This window comes from Gorilla gorilla, chromosome 9, assembly GCF_029281585.2.
Source record: "Gorilla gorilla gorilla isolate KB3781 chromosome 9, NHGRI_mGorGor1-v2.1_pri, whole genome shotgun sequence".
Lineage (NCBI taxonomy): Eukaryota > Metazoa > Chordata > Mammalia > Primates > Hominidae > Gorilla > Gorilla gorilla.
The window spans coordinates 54178041-54197271 of NC_073233.2; the positions used below are offsets into that span (position 1 = coordinate 54178041).

At 41.8% G+C, this 19231-nt stretch overlaps 1 protein-coding gene across 3 annotated transcripts in view; it reads right to left on the reverse strand.

The window, feature by feature from the left end:
- The window catches only part of NUP160 (nucleoporin 160), a 74652-nt gene that overhangs the window by 4716 nt on the left and 50705 nt on the right, over positions 1 to 19231 (reverse strand). For 2 of the 3 annotated variants that reach the window (XM_004051075.4, XM_055354941.2), the window contains 12 exons: positions 18965 to 19084; positions 15528 to 15623; positions 15328 to 15422; positions 15138 to 15234; positions 14939 to 15044; positions 9951 to 10111; positions 9095 to 9155; positions 5669 to 5779; positions 5351 to 5474; positions 3619 to 3720; positions 2089 to 2230; positions 243 to 368 (listed from right to left, as the gene is read on the reverse strand). In XM_004051075.4, the coding sequence (XP_004051123.1) occupies positions 243 to 368; positions 2089 to 2230; positions 3619 to 3720; positions 5351 to 5474; positions 5669 to 5779; positions 9095 to 9155; positions 9951 to 10111; positions 14939 to 15044; positions 15138 to 15234; positions 15328 to 15422; positions 15528 to 15623; positions 18965 to 19084 (1341 nt within the window). The remainder of the gene's footprint in view (positions 1 to 242; positions 369 to 2088; positions 2231 to 3618; positions 3721 to 5350; positions 5475 to 5668; positions 5780 to 9094; positions 9156 to 9950; positions 10112 to 14938; positions 15045 to 15137; positions 15235 to 15327; positions 15423 to 15527; positions 15624 to 18964; positions 19085 to 19231) is intronic. The other variant, XM_063711198.1, reaches the window with a different exon arrangement.

A 19231-nucleotide genomic window follows, 5' to 3' on the forward strand; every position in this document is an offset into this window, starting at 1 on the left:
GTATTTTTAGTAGAGACGGGGCTTCACCATGTTGGCCAAACTGGTTTCGAACTCCTGACCTCAGGTGATCTGTCCGCCTTGGCCTCCCAAAGTGCTGGGATTATAGGCATGAGTCACTGTGCCCGGCCATGAGTATTTTAAAGTATGGTTTCTCATAAATGTTCATCACTTTCAAACCATTGTAAAGTTGAAAAATCGTAAGTCAAACCATTGTAAATTGGGGACCATTTGTATATGCCTACCTCAATTCCGAAGTATTGATGTCCTTTTCCCAATACAGCATCCACATATTCTGATACCAAATCCACAGCTTCTTCTAAAAGGTCATAGTTTAAGTATAAACGAAGCAATTCAGCAGCATCAACCTTCTGTGAAAAGTCAGTGATTAAGAATATGTACCTATTTCCCTCCTACTTGAGTACTGACCAAAGAATGTTGAGTGGCTGATTCCCTAACATTTGTATTTCTCAATATAATTAAACCAGTGGCTTGGTTTACTCATCTGTATCTTAGGATAAGAGCTGATAACAAATCTGGGGAGTTAGGAAAAAAAAAAAAGTTAAATCCCTAAGAGCCATTACCTCTAGGCAGTTTGGGAGGCCCTTATCTGTTAAATAGCCTTCTTCCCCTGTTTTACGACCTAAGACATATTTTAACTTCTCTCCACTTCAGTTTCCACAGTTGTAAAGTCAACAAACTTTTCCTGAACACTAAAGTGACAATATATTCACATAATAAGAAATATATGAATGACAAATGCAAAAGAAGTTCAAAGAATTACCAGCTTTAAATCTGAAGTCTCTATTTGGAAGAGCTCTATTAATTAAGCATGCTTTCTATATTCCCATTTGATCACAATCTTACCTTTACCATCTTAGCTGCCTTCCCTACTTTCCTATTTATTTATTTTTTTTGAGACAGAGTCTTGCTCTGTCGCCCAGGCTTGGGGGCAGTGGTGCAACCTCAGATCACTGTAACCTCTGCCTCCGGAGTAGCTGAGATTACAGGCACGCACCATCACATCCAGATAATTTTTGTGTTTTTAGTGGAGATGGGGTTTCACGATGTTGGCCAGGCTGGTCTTGAATTCCTGACCTCAGGTGATCTGCCTGCCTTGGCCTCCCAAAGCGCTGGGTTTACAGGCATGAGTCACCGTGCCCGGCCTCCTTTCTACCTTAAAAAACAAAAAAAAAAACAAAAAAAAACCCAAAAAACAAAAAACAAAACAAAACAAAGGAAACTTTCCTGATTTTAAGCTTTAGATTTTCTCTTTCCTTATCCTACTAAAGGTGGTTCAGATGCAGAAGTTCTCAAACTTTAGCATGCATCAAAATCAAATTAGGAGCTTCTTAAAATGTAGATTTCTGGCTCCTAGCCTGAGATAATCTGATTCTGTAAGTCTAGGATGAGGAATCTGTATTTTGAAGAAGACTGCCATCTGAATAATTCTGATGCAGACAGTCTAAGAACCCGTTTTTGATTTTTAATAGGTGAAATAGTGGGAGTGGAGAAGGAACCAATCGGAAACTGGTTGTGCTCAATTAGTTGTAAACACCACGGCACTCAGACCAGCCATAGTGTTATATTATTTGAAAAGTACTCCACTGACTCCTGTGAGTTTTTTGATGTATGAAGAGTAAATCCTGTGTCATGCATATGCTCATTGTTCTAAATATAAACTCATTGTTCAGTGAATATAATAGTAGTCATTAACCTAATTACTAACCTATGAAACTTCAAATCTAAATACACAGTAGTACTGTGGAAATGAATTTGAATTGTTCTTATGGTTTTAGCTATGATGAAAAGCTTCCCAAAGTACATAAGTCAATATGTTCCCATAAGTTATCACCCCATCTTTTTTTTTCTTTATATATTTCTAAATTTAAATAGAGATGGGGTCTCCCTGTGTTGCCCAAGCTGGTCTCAAACTCCTGGGCTCAAGCCATCCTCCCCTGTTGGCCTACCAATGTGCGGGCATGACAGGTATGAGCCACTGCAATCAGTCCATATTTTTAATCATCTCATGAAGTTATCCAGAATGATAAAGAGTGGGTTCTTACTCTGTACAAGTTATAATCCGTTTACCTTGTAACTGTTTATAAGCCAATTAGGCAGAGGCACTCCATGAGACAAGAGCTTGTTGATTACACAGTGGTGATACAAGTTATTCTGGACTTTGTACCTCTCCAGGTAAGTGGATAATAGTCGCCATGCTTCATCTGTAGCACTTGAAAAAAACAAAAATGACTAATGAGTTTCAGATTCTTAATAGCTATTTAGAGTACCATTCAAAGCATGTATTTACAAGGAAAACTTTTTTTTGAGACAGGGTCTTGCTCTGTCACCCAGGCTAGAGTGGAGTGGTGTGATCTCAGCTCACTGCAGCCTCAGCCCCAGATTCTCCCATTTCAGCTTCCTAAATAGCTGGGAATACAGGCATGCACCACTATGCCCAGCTAATTTTGTTTATGTTTTGTAGAGACAAGGACTTGCTATGTTGTCCACGCTGGTATTAAACTCCAGAGCTAAAGTGATCCTCCGACCTTGTCCTCCCTAAGTGTTGGGATTACAGGCAGGAGTCACCATGCCCAGCCTTACAAGAAAAACTTTAGAAATTAACAACTGAATCAATAATATAGCTAAATGGGAACAAATATTATTTGGGCTAATGTGACTTATGGGGATAGCACTAGAAACTAGATGTCTTGGGTTCGTATATTCCTCTCCCACTAACGTATTTAGTATTTAGTAAACAAACGTATTTAGTAAATGAACGTTATTTGTTTGGCTATTAATGCATAATTCATTTAACTCCTTTGTTTCTGCATTTCTAAAACAAGAAACTGGTTCAGAACACTGGTTCTCAAACCTGATCAAGCATTAGAATCATGCAGAAGTTCTAACTTAGAAGACTAGGGTGATTTCTCATAATCTGTATTTTAATAAGTTATTCTGATGTGCTAATTTAGGGGTTGAAAACTAATGTCAGAGAACTTCCAAATTCTAAAGTGCTATCACTCTAAAGTGCTAAGCTGTATAATACCAAGTGCAAATGCAGTTCAGAAAGCGACGTTTACTGAGGGTTAGGAATGTTAGAGAAGGTTTCTGAAGAAGCTGAAGTACATTTACGTGGACACAAAGTGGGTGCACTGGGGAAGTATACGAACAGAGGAGATCTGAAGAAGGTATAGTGGATGATGGGGGCTGATGGGTGACAGACTGCTGAACAGCAGCTGGAGACAAGCTATAAGAGGACACTGTGACGAAACCATGCAGTGACTGCTCAATGGAAGAAATGGGGGAAAAAAGGAGGATAACACTCTGCAACAAGTAAATACAGATTTTTGCCTGTAAGAGTACCCTTTCCTGATATGAAACAGTAAGTCTTTGAGGAGGGGGATATGGAGAAGGAGACATTTCATAGGCAAAGACATCCTAGTTTGGACAATAAATGACATGATGTCACCTTAATTATAAACTTTCCAGCCCCTATAAAAACTTAGCCAAAAAGAAAGAAAAAAGTGAAATGATCTATGTAGGACAATTTAGTCAGAGAAAGACAGTTACAGCTTTTAGAAAGGCAAAACCACCCAGGGTTGAACACCAGGGTTGTACCTAGACTCCTTAGTAGTGATGACAGATGAGAGCTGATTGGCTGCTAGCCAGGCCCAGGCTTCTGCTTGTGCTGCCTCTCCTCCAAATTGCAATTTGATGCATCTGGAATGAAAATGGTTCCACACTTGAAAACTGAACGCTGAAACGTACCACTTTAATTTGATACTAAAACTAGAGAGATAGATGACAACTTCATCTCTAGTCTTTGGCTGAATTCACTACTGGAATATTGGCTCATCTCTTCCTCAAGTTACACAACTGGATACCTACAAGAACATGAGTAAGCATTAAGAGACAATTTACTTCCAAGATAAAATTAATGATGAAAAATTCTTTTTTCTTTTTTCTTTTTTTGAGATGGAGTCTTGCTCTGTCACCCAGGCTGCAGTGCAGTGGCGCAATCTCGGCTCACTGCAACCTCTGCCTCCCAGGTTCAAGTGATTCTCCTGCCTCAGCCTCCTGAGTAGCTGGGACTACAGGCCCATGCCACCATGCCTGGCTAATTTTTTGTATATTTAGTAGAGACGGGGTTTCACTGTGTTAGCCAGGATGGTCTTGATCTCCTGACCTCATGATCCGCCCGCCTAGGTCTCCCAAAGTCCTGGGATAACAGGCATGAGCCACCGCACCTGGCCTCTTTTTTCTTTTTTTAATTAAGATGGAGTCTCGCTCTGTTGCCCAGGCTGATATGCAGTGGCGCAATCTCAACTCACTGTAACCTCCGTCTCCCAGGCTCAAGCGATTCTCCTGCCTTAGCCTCCCAAGTAGCTGGGATTATAGGCACACGCCACCTCTCCTGGCTAACTTTTGTATTTTTAGTAGAGATGGGGTTTCGCCATGTTGGCCGGGCAGGTCTTGAACTCCTGACCTCAAGTGATCTGCCCACCTTGGCCTCCCAACGTGATGGCATTACAGGCGTAAGCCACTGCACCCGGCTGAAAAATTCTGAAAGTTCAAAATTATTTCTAATTCACAAACTTCTTTTTTTTTTTTTTGAAACAGAGTCTTGCTTTGTTGCCCAGGCTCGAGTGCAGAGGCGCGATCTCAGCTCACTGCAACCTCTGCCTCCCAAGTTCAAGAGATCCTTGTGCCTAAGCCTCCTGAGAGGCTGAAATTACTGTTGTGTGCCACACCTGGCTAATTTTTGTATTTTTAGTAGAGACAGGGTTTCACCATGTTGGCCAGGCTGGTCCCAAGTGATCCACCCGCCACAGCCTCCCAAAGTATTAGTAGGATTACAAATGTGAGCCACCGTGCCTGGCCAAGAAATTCTTCTTCTTTTTTTTTGAGATAGAGTCTCGCTCTGTCGCCCAGGCTGGAGTGCAGTGGCACGATCTCGGCTCATTGCAAGCTCCACCTCCCAGGTTCACACCATTCTCCTGCCTCAGCCTCCCGAGTAGCTGGGACTACAGGCGCCCGCCACCACGCCCGGCTAATTTTTTTGTATTATTCTTAGTAGAGACGGGGTTTCACCGTGTTAGCCAGGATGGTCTTGATCTCCTGGCCTCGTGATCCGCCCGCCTCGGCCTCCCAAAGTGCTGGGATTACAGGCGTGAGCCACTGCGCTCAGCCTGAAATTCTTTTTAAGAATGCTTGTATGGATTAAACAAAACACTTCTTCAAACCATAAATGGTATATGGGCTACTTGGCTTATGACGACTGTTTCACACTGAGCAAGAGGATAATATATTTGCATTAGAAAAGACTATAAAAAAATAATTTTATACATACTTGAAGGCAAGCCCTTCAAAGACTGGCATTAAGGGAAGCTTAAAAGTCTGACAGAGTGATATGGCAGTGTCAAAGAGGCCCGCCTGAACCAAGAGAGTGACCATTTCCTCTGCTGATGAACTTCCTGTGAAAATGGAAAAAGATTATTTCGTGTAGCCAAGGTATACACAAATGAAACCAAAGATTTTGTTTTGTTGATGAGTATCTCTGAGTAATAACCCATGCTTTATACCCATCTACCATGCTACATACACTGCCTGGACCTAAAATGTGCTTGTGGTGCTGACAAGTCAGAGGCTTTAACTCTTGAATTCCTACCAGCAACTGCAACTGCTGATGGATCATGCTGAGCCAAAGTGAGGCGGATGCGAGCCAAGGAACACTCTTTCTCCAGATCTTCCAGTTCCAGGATTTCAATTTGTCGATTTGCTATACATCAAAGAAAAATATTTTGAACTCCCAAAATACAAAGAAGTATCCATCAGATTAACGCAACCTGTCAATTTCCACTGAACATTAAGTAACATTCAATCTAATTTCCAAATGCATGAAGGAAGGAGAAAATAGGGCACTAAATAAATGCTAACTTAAACAAATTATGCAATATCCCATGTCAAATCAAAGTATTTTAACGACTGCAGTTGAGGAGGTGCTTACAAGGTACTACATGTAATTTCATTTAACTCTTTAAACTTTTTTTTTTTTTTAAGGAAACAAATCTCGATCTGTCACCCAGGCTGGATGGAGTGCAGTGGCATGATCTCGGCTCACTGCAACCTCCGCCTCTTGGGTTCATGTGATTCTCCTGCCTCAGCCTTCCGAGTAGCTGGGATTACAGGTGTGCACCACCATGCCCAGCTAATTTTTGTATTTTTAGTAGACACGGGATTTTACCATGTTGGCCAGATGTTCTTAAACTCCTGACCTCAGGTGATCCAGCCACCTCAGCCTCCCAACGTGCTGGGATTACAGGCATGAGCCACTGTGCCCAGCCTAAAAAATTTTTTTTCTACGGGGTCTTGCTATGTTGCCCAGGCTGGTCTTGAACTCCTGAGCTCAAATGACCCTCCTGCCTTGGCCTCCCAAAATGCTGGGATTACAAGGCATGAGCCACTGCACCTGGCCTCATTTAACTATTATAATTGTGAAATACTGTCTGTCATCTCTATCAATAAGAAAGAAATATGACCAAACTGTGAGAGGCAGAATTAAAACTAGGTGTGTCCAAATCTAGAGCCTCGGCTCTTTATGGAAGGATATCATGCCTCTGTGGAAATAGCAAAAGAACCTGATAAAGAAAAGCTTGGAACTAAGCTGATTTAAATACAACATACAAGAAAAAAACCACACTCTTATTTAAGCATTTTCATTTCTCTTACTGTTGTACAACATTTTCGAAGTGCTACCAGACAACCTTTAGCAGATTAGAATGCTGAAAATAAACTAAAAAGAAGGAACTTTACAATATTTTTACAGCAATGTAATTATTATAATATATAGTATATAACAATGTTACTACTATGTATAGTATGTAACAATGTAACTGTATATGTTACAATATAACTACTGTCTAAATTACATGTATAGTTGACCCTTGAACAATGCAGGGGTTAGGGATGCTGGCTCCTGAGCAGTTGAAACTCTGCATGTGACATTTCATTACCCAAAATCTTAGCTACTAATAGCCTACTACTGACCAGAAGCCTTACTGACAACCTAAACAGTCAATTCACACGTTTTGTATTTTATATACTGTACTTTTTTTTTTTTTTTTTGAGACAGAGTTTCGCCCTTATTGCCCAGACTGGAGTGCAATGGCGCGATCTCGGCTCACTGCAACCTCTCCCTCCCGGGTACAAGTGATGTTTCTGCCTCAGCCTCCCAAGTAGCTAGGATTACAGGAATGCGCCACCACGCCCAGCTAATTTTTTATTTTTAGTAGAGACAGGGTTTCTCCATGTTGGTCAGGCTGGTCTCAAACTCCCAAGCTCAGGTGGTCTGTCTGCCTTGGCCTCCCAATGTGCTGGGATTACAGGCGTGAGTCACTGTGCCTGGCCTATATACTGTACTCTTGGTTGTGGTTGTTTTGAGACGGAGTCTTGCTCTTGTTGCCCAGGCTGGAGTGCAGTGGTGCGATCTCAGCCCACTGCAACCTCAGCCTCCCGAGTTCAAGCAATTCTCCTGCCTCAGCCGCCTGAGCAGCTGGGATTACAGGCACCTGCCACCACACCCAGCTGATTTTTTGTAGTTTTACTAGAGACGGGGTTTCATCATGTTGGCCAGGCTGGTCTTGAATTCCTGACCTGAGGTGATCCGCCCGCCTCAGCCTCCCAAAGTGCAGGGATTATAGGCATGAGCCACCGCACCCGGCCTATACTGTACTCTTAAAAGAAAATGTTATTAAGAAAATCATAGGGAAGGCAGGCACAGTGGCTCATCCCTGTAGTCCCAGCACTGTGGGAGTCCGAGGTAGGAGGATTGCTTGAGTCCAGGAGTTTGAGGCTGCAGTGAGCCATGATTGTGTCACTGCATTGCAGCCTAGGCAACACAGTGAGACCCTGTTTCAAAAACAAAAACAAACAGGTTTAGGCAAGTGTCCTTTCCCCTTAGTGATTTTCCTTAATGGTGTCTGGGAACTCTTCTGCTGCTCCTTGGTCAGCAGAAGCTGCTTCTCCTGTATCTTGACATTTTAAAAGCCATATCTCTTTCTTAAATTGTCAAACCATCCTTTGCTGGCATTAAATTCTCCAGCTTTAGATCTTTTATCTTCCTTTTGCTTTAAGTTGTTGTGTAATAACTTTTTTTTTTTGCAAATCATGTTAGAGTCTATAGATATGCCTTTTTTTTATAGCAATACTGTACCCACATAAAAGCTGGATTTTCAATATGAGATAAAAATGTATTTTGCAAAAAGCACAAGGTTTTTGTACCTACTGGCGAAGCTGAAGCAACAGCTTCACAAATTTTCTCTTCTTTTTTTTTACAATGTTCCTTACACTGAATTCATTTTTCTTGAAATGGCAGGCAACCTCAGCTGCCGGCCTCAATCTACAGTAGATATCAAGCAGTTCAACTCTTTCTTGTCATGTTATGACTTTTTTCTGCTCTTTGGGAGCACTTCCAGCGTCACTAGTGACACTTCGTATGGGTCCCACTAAACATTATTTTTTTTGAGGCGGAGTCTTACTCTGTTGCCCAGGCTGGAGTGCAGTGGCACAATGTGTGCTGACGGCAACCTCCGCTTCCTGGATTCAAGCAATTCTCCTGCCTCAGCCTCCTGAGTAGCTGGGATTACAGGTGAGGGCCACTACTGCCTAGCTAATTTTTGTATTTTTAGTAGAGATGGGGTTTCGCCACACTGACCAGGCTGGTCTTGAACACCTGACCTCAGGTGATCCACCTGCCTCAGCCTCCCAAGGTGCTGGGATTACAGGTGTGAGCCACCACACCCGGCTTCCTTAACTTTTTCAATATTTCTAGGCTATGTGGTTCAACTGGGAGTTTTTTCAAATTGTGACAATCTCCAGAAAAAGAATCCAATATACTTATTGAAAACAAAAATCTGTGTATAATAGGTGCCTGCAGTTAAAACTTGTGTTTTACAAGGGCAACTGTTACTACTATAACATTTATATATTACTATTATATGTAGCTTATTTAACTACATATTTCTATCATAATACAACTAACAATAACAATATTACTACTGTCTAGCAAAGAACCAGTGTGAGACTCCTGACTCACTGGGGGCAGCTGTGCATTCTCCATCATGATTCCTCTTAGGGGATGCTCCAGGGCGATCATACTGATAAAACAAAACAAGCAATTTAACTGTGAAAATCAGTATTTTATTTTGATATCATTAACTGTGATTCAGAGCTTTTATGCTTAAATTTTCTCAATGGAAATTATTTTTGTTTCGACCAGCAGAGCTCTTCTTACAGAGGTACTGTAACTATGAGACAAAGAAAGAAGTTCTTTGCCAAGTTGTTAACTTAACCATAACATATTACTGAGTCCAAGGACAGGGATTTGATCTCCATGTAAATCAACTAATTTTTCTCGGTTCCAGAGTTATATATAACAGAAACAGCTGCATGTATCTGACCCATCAGTATGATAGGAAAAACTCAAAGTGTGTGTCCTTTAAAACAGTAACTGTAGACTGCATTAACAAACACAATAGAAATAAAAGCAGCTACCATTTACTGAGCACAGTTTGTGGGCCAGGCACTGTTACTGTTCTAAGCAATCGACTTGAATTATCTCATTAATACCCAAACAATCCTATAAAGTAGATATCATCCGTATTTTATGCCAGAGAACGACAAAAGATTAAGTAACTTGTCTGAATTGGGTCAGGTCTAACTCCAAAACCACTCTGCAATATTTCTTCCTACAATAATTCTGAACTTGAGAACTAAAGGGGTAGTAATATACAACAATTGAATTGTAAACATAGATTTTTTTCACAAATATCTCAGTAGAAATTGTAAATCAAAAGAAGCAAAATGACATAATAGTTTTGAAAGGACCAAAACAAGTAGATTTACTTGTTCCAGGATGAACCCCAAAATTCCAGGATGAAATGTTTTCATACCACTGCACCAGACACTGGCTGCACAATCCACGCATATTCTGGACGAATAAGTCGTAAACAATTAAGAGCAGCCAGATAACAGTCGCCTTGTTTCTCAAGTCCCCGGAGAGTTCGAACTTCTCTGCCAAGCCGCATTCCATACTCAAACATCACTGTGCCAGCTATGAGGAGATAATAAATTAGACTTTAGAACTTCCAAATTTTTTTTTCTTTTTTTTGGAGACAGAGTCTTGCTCTGTCGCCCAGGCTGGAGTGCAATGGCTTGATCTCAGCTCACTGCAACCTTCGCCTCCCTGGTTCAAGCGATTCTCCTGCCTCAGACTCCTGAGTAGCTGGGATTATAGGCACACGACCACCACGCCCGGCTAATTTTTGTATTTTTGGTAGAGAGTTTAGTAGAGAGTTTCACCATGTTGGTCTCGAATTTGTGGCCTCGTGATCCACCCACCTTGGCCTCCCAAAGTGCTAGGATTACAGGTGTGAGCCACCACGCCCAGCCTTCCAAAATGTGTTTCTCTAGAGATACGCAGGGAGAATGCTATCCCTAATCAAATGTTAAAATTTAAAACAAAATTGGGTTTGATGTAATCCCTGCCCCCCCTCCCCAAAATCACATGTTGGTGAGGATGTGGAGAAACTGGAACGCTTTTGTACTGTTGCTGGGAATGTCAAATGGTGCAGCTGCTATGGAAAACAGTATGGCAGTTCCTCAAAAAATTAAAAGTGAAATTATCATGTCATCCAGTAATTCCACTTTTGGGTATATACCCCAAATAATGAAAAGAGGGGTCTCAAAGAGATATTTCTACACCCATGTTCATATCAGCATTATCCACAATAGCCAAAGGTGAAAGCAATCCAAGTGTCCATTGATGGATGAACAAAATTTGACATATAAATACAACAGAAAATCATTTAATTATCTGTAAGATATCTGTTTTGTTTTTTTTTTTTTGAGACGGAGTTTTGTTCTTGTTGCCAAAGGTGGCATGCAATGGTGCAGTCTCAGCTCATTGCAACTTCTGCTTCCTGGGTTCAAGCGATTCTCCTGCCTCAGCCCCACAAGTAGCCAGGATTACAGGCGCCCACCACCACACCTGGCTAATTTTTAAAGACGTTTTTAAAGAAGAAAATTCTGACGCCACTACAAGGATGAACCTTGAAGACATTATGCTAGGTGAAATAAGACAGTCACAAAAAGACACATACTATATGATTCAAGCAGCCAAATTCATAGAGATGGGCGGTAAAATGGTGGTTGCCAGGGAATCGGGGTTGGGAGGAACAAGTAGTTGTTTAATGGGTATATAGCTTCAGTTTTGCAAGATGAAAAGTGTTCTGGAGATTGGTTACACAATATTGTGAATGCACTTAACACTCCTGAACTGTACACTTAAAAAAAATGGTCAAGATAGTGGGCGCGGTGGCTCATGCCTGTGATCCCAGCACTCTGGGAGGCCAAGACGGGCGGATCATGAGGTCAGGAGATCGAGACCATCCTGGCCAACAGGGTGAAACCCCGTCTCTACTAAAAATACAAAAAAATAGCTAGGCATGGTGGCAGCCTCGGGAGGCTGAGGCAGGAGAATGGCGTGAACCCGGGAGGCGGAGTTTGCAGTGAGCCGAGATTGCACCACTGCACTCCAGCCTGGGCAACAGAGCGAGACTCCATCTCAAAAACAAAAACAGTTGGGCACAGTGGCTCACGCCTGTAATCCCAGCACTTTGGGAGGCAGAGGTGGGCAGATCACCCGAGTCCAGAAATTCAAGACCAGCCTGACCAACGTGGTGAAACGTCGTCTCTACTAAAAATAGAAAAATTAGGGGCTGGGTGTGGTGACTCATGCCTGTAATCCCAGCACTTTGGGAAGCTGAGGCGGGTGGATCATTTTGAGGTCAGGAGTTCAAGACCAGCCTGACCAACACATGGTGAAACCCTCTCTCTACTAAAAATGCAAAAAAAATTGTCGGGCGTGGTGGTGCATGCCTGCAGTCCCAGCTACTCAGGAGTCTGAGGCAGGAGAATCGCTTGAACCTGGGAAGGCGGAGGTTGCAGTGAGCCGAGATTATGCCACTGAACTCCAGCCTAGGCGACAGAGCGGGACTCTGTCTCGAAAACAAACAAACAAAAACAAAACAAAACAAAACAAAACAAAAACTAGCTGGGCATGGTGGTAGGCGCCTGTAATCCCAGCTACTCGAGAGGCTGAGGCAGGAGAATTGCTTGAACCTGGAAGTGGAGGTTGCTGTGAGCCGAGATCGAGACACTGCACTCGAGGCTGATCGATAGAGTGAGACTGTCTCAAAAAAAAAAAAAAAAAAAAAAAGAACAAAGATTCTCATTTTTATAATATTTTAGTTGCACATGTTCAATAAGATTCTGAAAAGTCCATTGTTCTGGGACAGCATGGGACTCCAGAAATTAAAATATCATTAAAAATTCTTTTAGTTTTCAAATAAAGCTATTTTTCATTTCAACAAATATTTTTGAACACCTGCAATATGTAAGGCACTTTCAGAAGAACAGCCTTGCTCTAGAAAAACCTGAACATTAATCTTGCTAAACTGGTACTAAGCAGGTTGATATAATGTTATTGTGAAAGCAGATACTGAGAGATCTTTAAAAATTTTTATTTCCCTTCCTATATGATTCAAGAAAATAAAGAATATGCAAATATGTTTTACTATTAGGAATGTTAAGAACCTGCCTATGAATAAACTCCATCTATTTTTTTCCAATGAAAATCAGCAAGAAACCAAAGAAAATTCTAAGTAAAAATGGTACAAAAATGTTAGACATTCCACAGTGACTATATTGTAAAATATAATCTTAAAACAATCTCACATTCCGTTCATTTTAGCTGTTCTGATAAATAATTCATTGATAATATAAATCCAAATTAAGATACATTCTACAAAAATGACTGACCTATATGCTTCAAAAATATCAATGTCATCAAAGGCAAAGTGAGGCTCCAGATTAAAGGAGCCTAAAGACATCGCACAACTAAATGCAGTGTGTATTCTAGATCCAGGGTGAGGGCAGTATGGGAGGGATGCGCTATAAAAAACATTATTGGCCAGGTGCAGTGGCTCACGGCTGTAATTCCAGCACTTTGGGAAATGGAGGTGGGTGGATCACCTGAGGTCAGGAGTTCAAGACCAGCCTGACCAACATGGTGAAACCCCGTTTCTACTAAAAATATAAAAAAATTAACCAGGCGTGGTGGTAGGCACCTGTAATCCCAGCTACTCGGGAGGCTGAGGCAGGAGAATAATTTGAACCTGGGAGGTGGAGGTTGCAGTGAGCAGACACGGTGCCACTGCACTCTACCCTGGGCAACGGAGTCAGACTTCATCTCAAAAAAAAAAAAAAAAAAGGAGCAGCTGCGGAAGCCCAGACACCAGGAAGGTGAGATCTTCCACACAGAAAAAGAGAAATACGAGATTACAGAGCACAGTAGGATCAATCAGAAAGCTGCGGACTCACGAACTTTACCAAAAATCAAAGCTATTCCTTAGCTCCAGGGCTACCTGTGATCTGTGTTTGCCCTGACAAATGGAATTTATCCTTACAAATTGCTGTTCTAAATGTCTTAAGAAGAACCTAATTAAATAACTGATGACATTAAAAAAACATGATGTCTTTAACTTCCTCCCAGAAGGACCAGCAAAAACAAACAAGTAAGTAAATAAATAAATAGGTATTGAGAGAGAGAGGAAGGAAGGGGGAAGAAAGGAAAGGAGGGAAGAGGAGAGAGATAAGAAAATGATGTAAAATATTAACAGTTGGGGAATTTGGGTGAAAGGTATATAGGGAGATATTCACTGCATTAATGTTTTAACTTTTCTGTACACTTGACAAATTTTACATTAAAAAGTTGAATGAAGAAAAAAGAATTCACCAGGATATCATTTGATAACTTCTAAATGTAATTTTTTTTGAGACAGGGTCTCGCTCTGTCACCTAGGCTGGAGTGCAGTGACATGATTTTGGCTCACTGCAACCTCCACCTTCTGGGTTCAAGAGTAGCTGAGATTACAGGCATCCGCCACAATGCCCGGCTATTTTTTGTATTTTCAGTAGAGAGGGGATTTCACCATGTCGGCCAGGCTGGTCTCGAACTCCTGACATTAAGCGATCCACCTGCCTCAGCCTCCTCAAGTACTGGGATTATAGGCGTGGGCCACCACGCCCAACCCTAAATGTAAATTTTAGTCCCCTCTTTAAGGACTTTGCATTTAATTGAGGGCATGTGGGACAATCTAACCACAGCTAATGCGGAATATCATCTATTATACTCATAACCTAAGCACATTTAAGCAGTCAGAATTTTGCTCTAAGAACTGAAATGTGGAAAGGGAGAAGGCTAATGGTGAAATAGCACAGGAACTCAAACCGAGTCTCAAAAATTCATGCTGTCTCTAGTGAAAAAGCTAATTTCCTTTATTTATTTATGAGATGGAGTTTTGCTTTTCGCCCAGGATGGAGTGAAGTGGCGTGATCTTGGCTCACTGTAACCTCCGCCCCCCGCCCCACCCTGTTCAAGCAATTCTCCTGCCTCAGCCTCCTGAGTAGCTGGGATTACAGGTGCCCGCCACCACATATGGCTAATTTTTGTATTTTTAGTAGAGAAGGGGTTTTGCCATGTTGGCCAGGCTGGTCTCGAACTCCTGACCTCAGGTGATCCACCTGCCTTGGCCTCCCAAAGTGCTAGGATTACATGTGTAAGCCACTGAGCCCAGTGCTAATTTCCTTTATAATTGGACAGAAGATGCACACAGAATGCCATTTTAGTGGCAATGCCTTGAGAAAGTTCTAGAATGGAAGCAAGGGCCTATCTTCAAGGTGATCTTCACAAGGTTTAAGCTAATCTTGTACTTAAACACATATTAAAAATTACCTAAGTCCAACACACAATATTTTGGTAAAACATGATTAAACTAATAAGGCTGTCTGCAAGATACTGTCTGGTTACATTGCTCACCCTTGCGGTAATTGTGGCGATAGATGTGAAAGGCATACAGAAGTTCATAGTAATTGTGAGTCATAAGGTCCACAGCTCTAGCACGTGACTCAATTATTCCCACAACCTAGGGAAGGGGAAGCAATCAGATAACTAAGTCAGTAGCAATCATGGCAACCATCATACTTGTTGAAAGCCATCACTGGTTAAGTAAAATTACCTCATTATGCAGATTCACATAGGGAAACTCTACAAGATCCTGTAGCTGTGAGCGTTCACAAAGAACTACCACCAACTGCCGTAAACAATCTAATTGCCTAGAAGGAAAGAAAGGAATATGAGGGCAAACTATCTTAGTAGGTTAAACAGAGTTGGTAAATTGTCTTCTCTAAAAAAGGCCATGAAATTACCTGCTGGAATCAGGAATTTGGGTTAAGGCTTCATATGCTTGGCTATTGTGACCCAAATCCAAATGATGTTTGAAAATACATGTCCTTAGAGTAGCCTAAATATCAAATGTAGATCAAATATCAAAAAGAGCAATAGAAATGAACATACTACACCCACAACAAACCTTAAAGAAAACAACAAAATTGCAGCCAATTCTTACCTGACTTTTCCAGTCATCACCTGCTTCAGTTATGGCTGATGTAGCCAACTGAATAACCAGTTCAGGCAAACCAATGACATCTAGTAGTCGTAAAACCTAACGAGAAATAGAAGAAATTTCCATTAAAATTAATATTGTAATGTACTTCAAACTCAATTATGGTTTAAAATTATTGAGAAAGGTAAGTAGGCCGGCATGGTGGCTCACACCTCCAATCCCAGTACTCTGGGAGGCTGAAGCAGCAGGATTGCTCAAGGCCAGCCTGGGCAATATGGCAAGACCCCCATCTCTACAAAAAAATTTTTTTAAAAATTAGCTGCGTGTGGTGGCATGCACCTGTAGTTGTAGCGACTTGGGAGGCTGAGGTGGAAAGACTGCTTGAACCCAGGAGTTCAAGGTTGCAGTGAACTTTAATCCTGCCACTGCATTTCACCCTGGGTGGTATAGCACGACCGTGTCTCTATCCTCAGTGCCTAGTATACAGTAGTCTCTCCGTAAATACTTGTTGAGGCTGGGTCTGGTGGCTCACACCTGTCATTCTGACCAACATGGTGAGACCCCATCTCTATTATTAAAAAAAAAAAAAAGCAAGCTTGTTGAATGAAAGAATAAATACGATTTCACTACTAACTGTTCAAGTCACAGATGAATGTAAAGAATAGTAAATAAACACCATAGCTTTATAAAAACCCTAAAGATAATTTACTAAATGACTGACATAATCCTTTTTTTTTTTTTTGAGACAGGGTCTCTGTCAATCAGACTGGAGCACAATGGTGTGATCTTGGCTCACTGCAACCCCCACCTCCTGGGTTCAAGTGATTCTCCTGCCTCAGCCTCCTGTGTAGCTGGGATTACAGGCATGCCCCACCACGTTCAGCTAATTTTTGTGTTTTTAGTAGAGATGGGTTTCACCATGGTGGTCAGAGTGGTTTTGATCCCCTGACCTCAGGTGATCTGCCTGCCTCAGCTTCCCAAAGTGCTAAGGTTACAGGCGTGAGCCACTGTGCCCGACCTGACAAACATTTTTGATTGTCCACCCTGTCAACGTCTGCCTGCTACCCTAACCATGCACATTTCCCTATCTCATATACGTGCAATTCTCTAATACATATGTATGACACATCCAAAATACGCATTTATAAAGGATGAAGATAAAATAAAAAGTTTTAAAATTATTTTTATTAATTTTTTGAGACAGGGTCCTGCTCTGTTGCCCAGGCTGGAGTGCAGTGGCATGATCATAGCTCAGTGTAGCCTCGACCTCCTGGGCTCAAGTGATCATCCCATCTCAGCTACCTGAGCAGCTGGGACCACAGGCATGCACCACCATGCCCAGGTAATTTTTTAATTTTTTGTAGAGATGGGGTCTTCCTATGTTGTCTGGGCTAATCTCAAACTCCTAGGCCCCAGTGATCCTCCTGCCTTAGCCTCTCAAAGTGTTGGGATTACAGGCGTGAGCCACTGCACCCACTATAATGGACCTGGAAAATTCTTATCTTCTAGTGACATCATAGCCACCGCATGTATTGCTCACATGTTTGTGGTGATGCTGGTGTAAACAAACCTACTGTGCTGCCAGTCATATAAAAAGTATAGCATGGCCAGGCACTGTGGCTCATGCCTATAATCCCAGCACTTTGGGAGGCCGAGGCAGGTGGATCACTAGAGGCCAGGAGTTCGAGACCAGCCTGGCCAACATGGTGAAACCCTGTCCCTACCAAAAATACAAAAATTAGTGGGGTGTGGTGGTGCACACCTGTAATCCCAGCTACCTGGGACACAGAGGCAGGAGAATCGCTTCAACCTGGGAGACGGAGGTTGCAGTGAGCCCAGATCGCACTACTGCACTGGGCAACAGACTCCGTCTCAAAAAAAAAGGAAAAAAAAAAAGTATAGTATATACGATTATATAAAGCACATAATACTTTTTTTTAATTTTGAGACAGGGTCTCACTCTGTCACCCAGGCTGTACTGGAATTCAAAAGAATTGTCATTAGTAGGAAAGTAGAGGGTTTTTTTTTTTTTTTTTTTGAGGTGGAGTCTTGTTTTGTCATCCAGGCTGGAGTGCAGTGGCACAATCTCAGCTCACTGCAACCTCCACTGCCTCCTGGGTTCAAGTGATTATCCTGCCTCAGGCTCCTAAGTAGCTGGGATTACAGGCGCACACCACCACGCCCGGCTAATTTTTATACTTTTAGTAGAGATGGGTTTCACCATGTTGGTCAGGCTGGTCTCGAACTCCTGACCTCGTGATCCGCCCACCTCAGCCTCCCAAAGTGCTGGGATTACAGGTGTGAGCCACCGCGTCCGGCCAAGGGTTATTAAGAGCTACAAATCTACTTCAGTGTAAATTTATTTATCTAATAAGCAATTAACAAAACAGTGAAGACTGCTTCTGTGGCATTTACTTTCTGGTGGGAAATCCAGATAAATTCTAGTCTAAAATATAAAATCAAGTATGGTGAAATGTTTTACAATCTGGAAGTGTGCACAACAGGATGAATAAAAAAGCTTTTCTGCACAGGCCAGGCAGAGGGCACTATCTGAGGAGGTGACAGATAAGCAGAGACCTGAATGGAATGAGGGTATGAGGAAGGGCATTTCAGGCTGACAGAACAGCAGGCAGAAAGGCCCTAAGAGAATAGAGCATGCGCTTGACTTGAATGAGACAGTAAGAAGGTCACCATTGTTACAATGGAGTGACCAGAGGAAAGAGGGGCAGGAAACAGATCAAGAGGACCCTCAAGTCCAAATTATAAACTAAGGCTAAATACAGCATTACTAGTCAATTCCCAGAAATATCAGCAAGACTAGTAAAGTGCAAATTAAGTAATAAAATTCTAATGGCAACTGGGCTAATAAAATACCATGACGAAAATTTCATTTCAGTTAAAAGTATTTATCACATTTCACCATTTAACCCTAATTATAGATCCTGGGAAAAAATTTTAACTTAAAATATGTTTCTTTAATTTCTTTTTGTTTCTTTTGGAGATGGAGTCTCGCTCTGTCACCCAGGCTAGAGTGCAGTGGCACGATCTTGGCTCACTACAACCTCCACCTCAAAGTTCAAGTGATTCTCCTGCCTCAGCCTCCCAACTAGGTGGGATTACAGGCACCCGCCACCACGCCAGGCTAATTTTTGTATTTTTAGTAGAGGCAGGGTTTTGGCATGTTGGCCAGGCTGGTCTCAAACTCCTAACCTCAGGTGATCTGCCTGCCTTGGCCTCCCAAAGTGCTGGGATTACAGTCATGAGCCACCGTGCCCGGCCATGTTTCTTTAATTTCTCTAGGCAAATTCATTTTTTTTAAATTTGGAAGTTCAGGGAGCAACTAAATTTTTATAGTATTTTTCTCCAAAAATAGCAAAGCAATGTATTTCAAATGTGTTTTTACACAGGGTGGTATAAGGCCAAACCAAGACATGATGTACCTTGTCATAATACTGCAGCCTGGGGGTAGACACGATCTCCCCATCCTCTGAGCGAATCAAGCGATCCAAGAATTCCTCTTTGCCTACTTCAGATGCTGCCTGACAAAAACATTCCAGAGCCTGGAGAAATAAAATATAAAATGACTTGTAACAGATCATTCAAATTCTAGGTGCTATAAATCAGGGGTTCACATGCAAGGGAAAGCCAAAAAAGAAACAAGATTACTTAACATGGTCTACTCTATGTATAGTTTCTGACACATACGA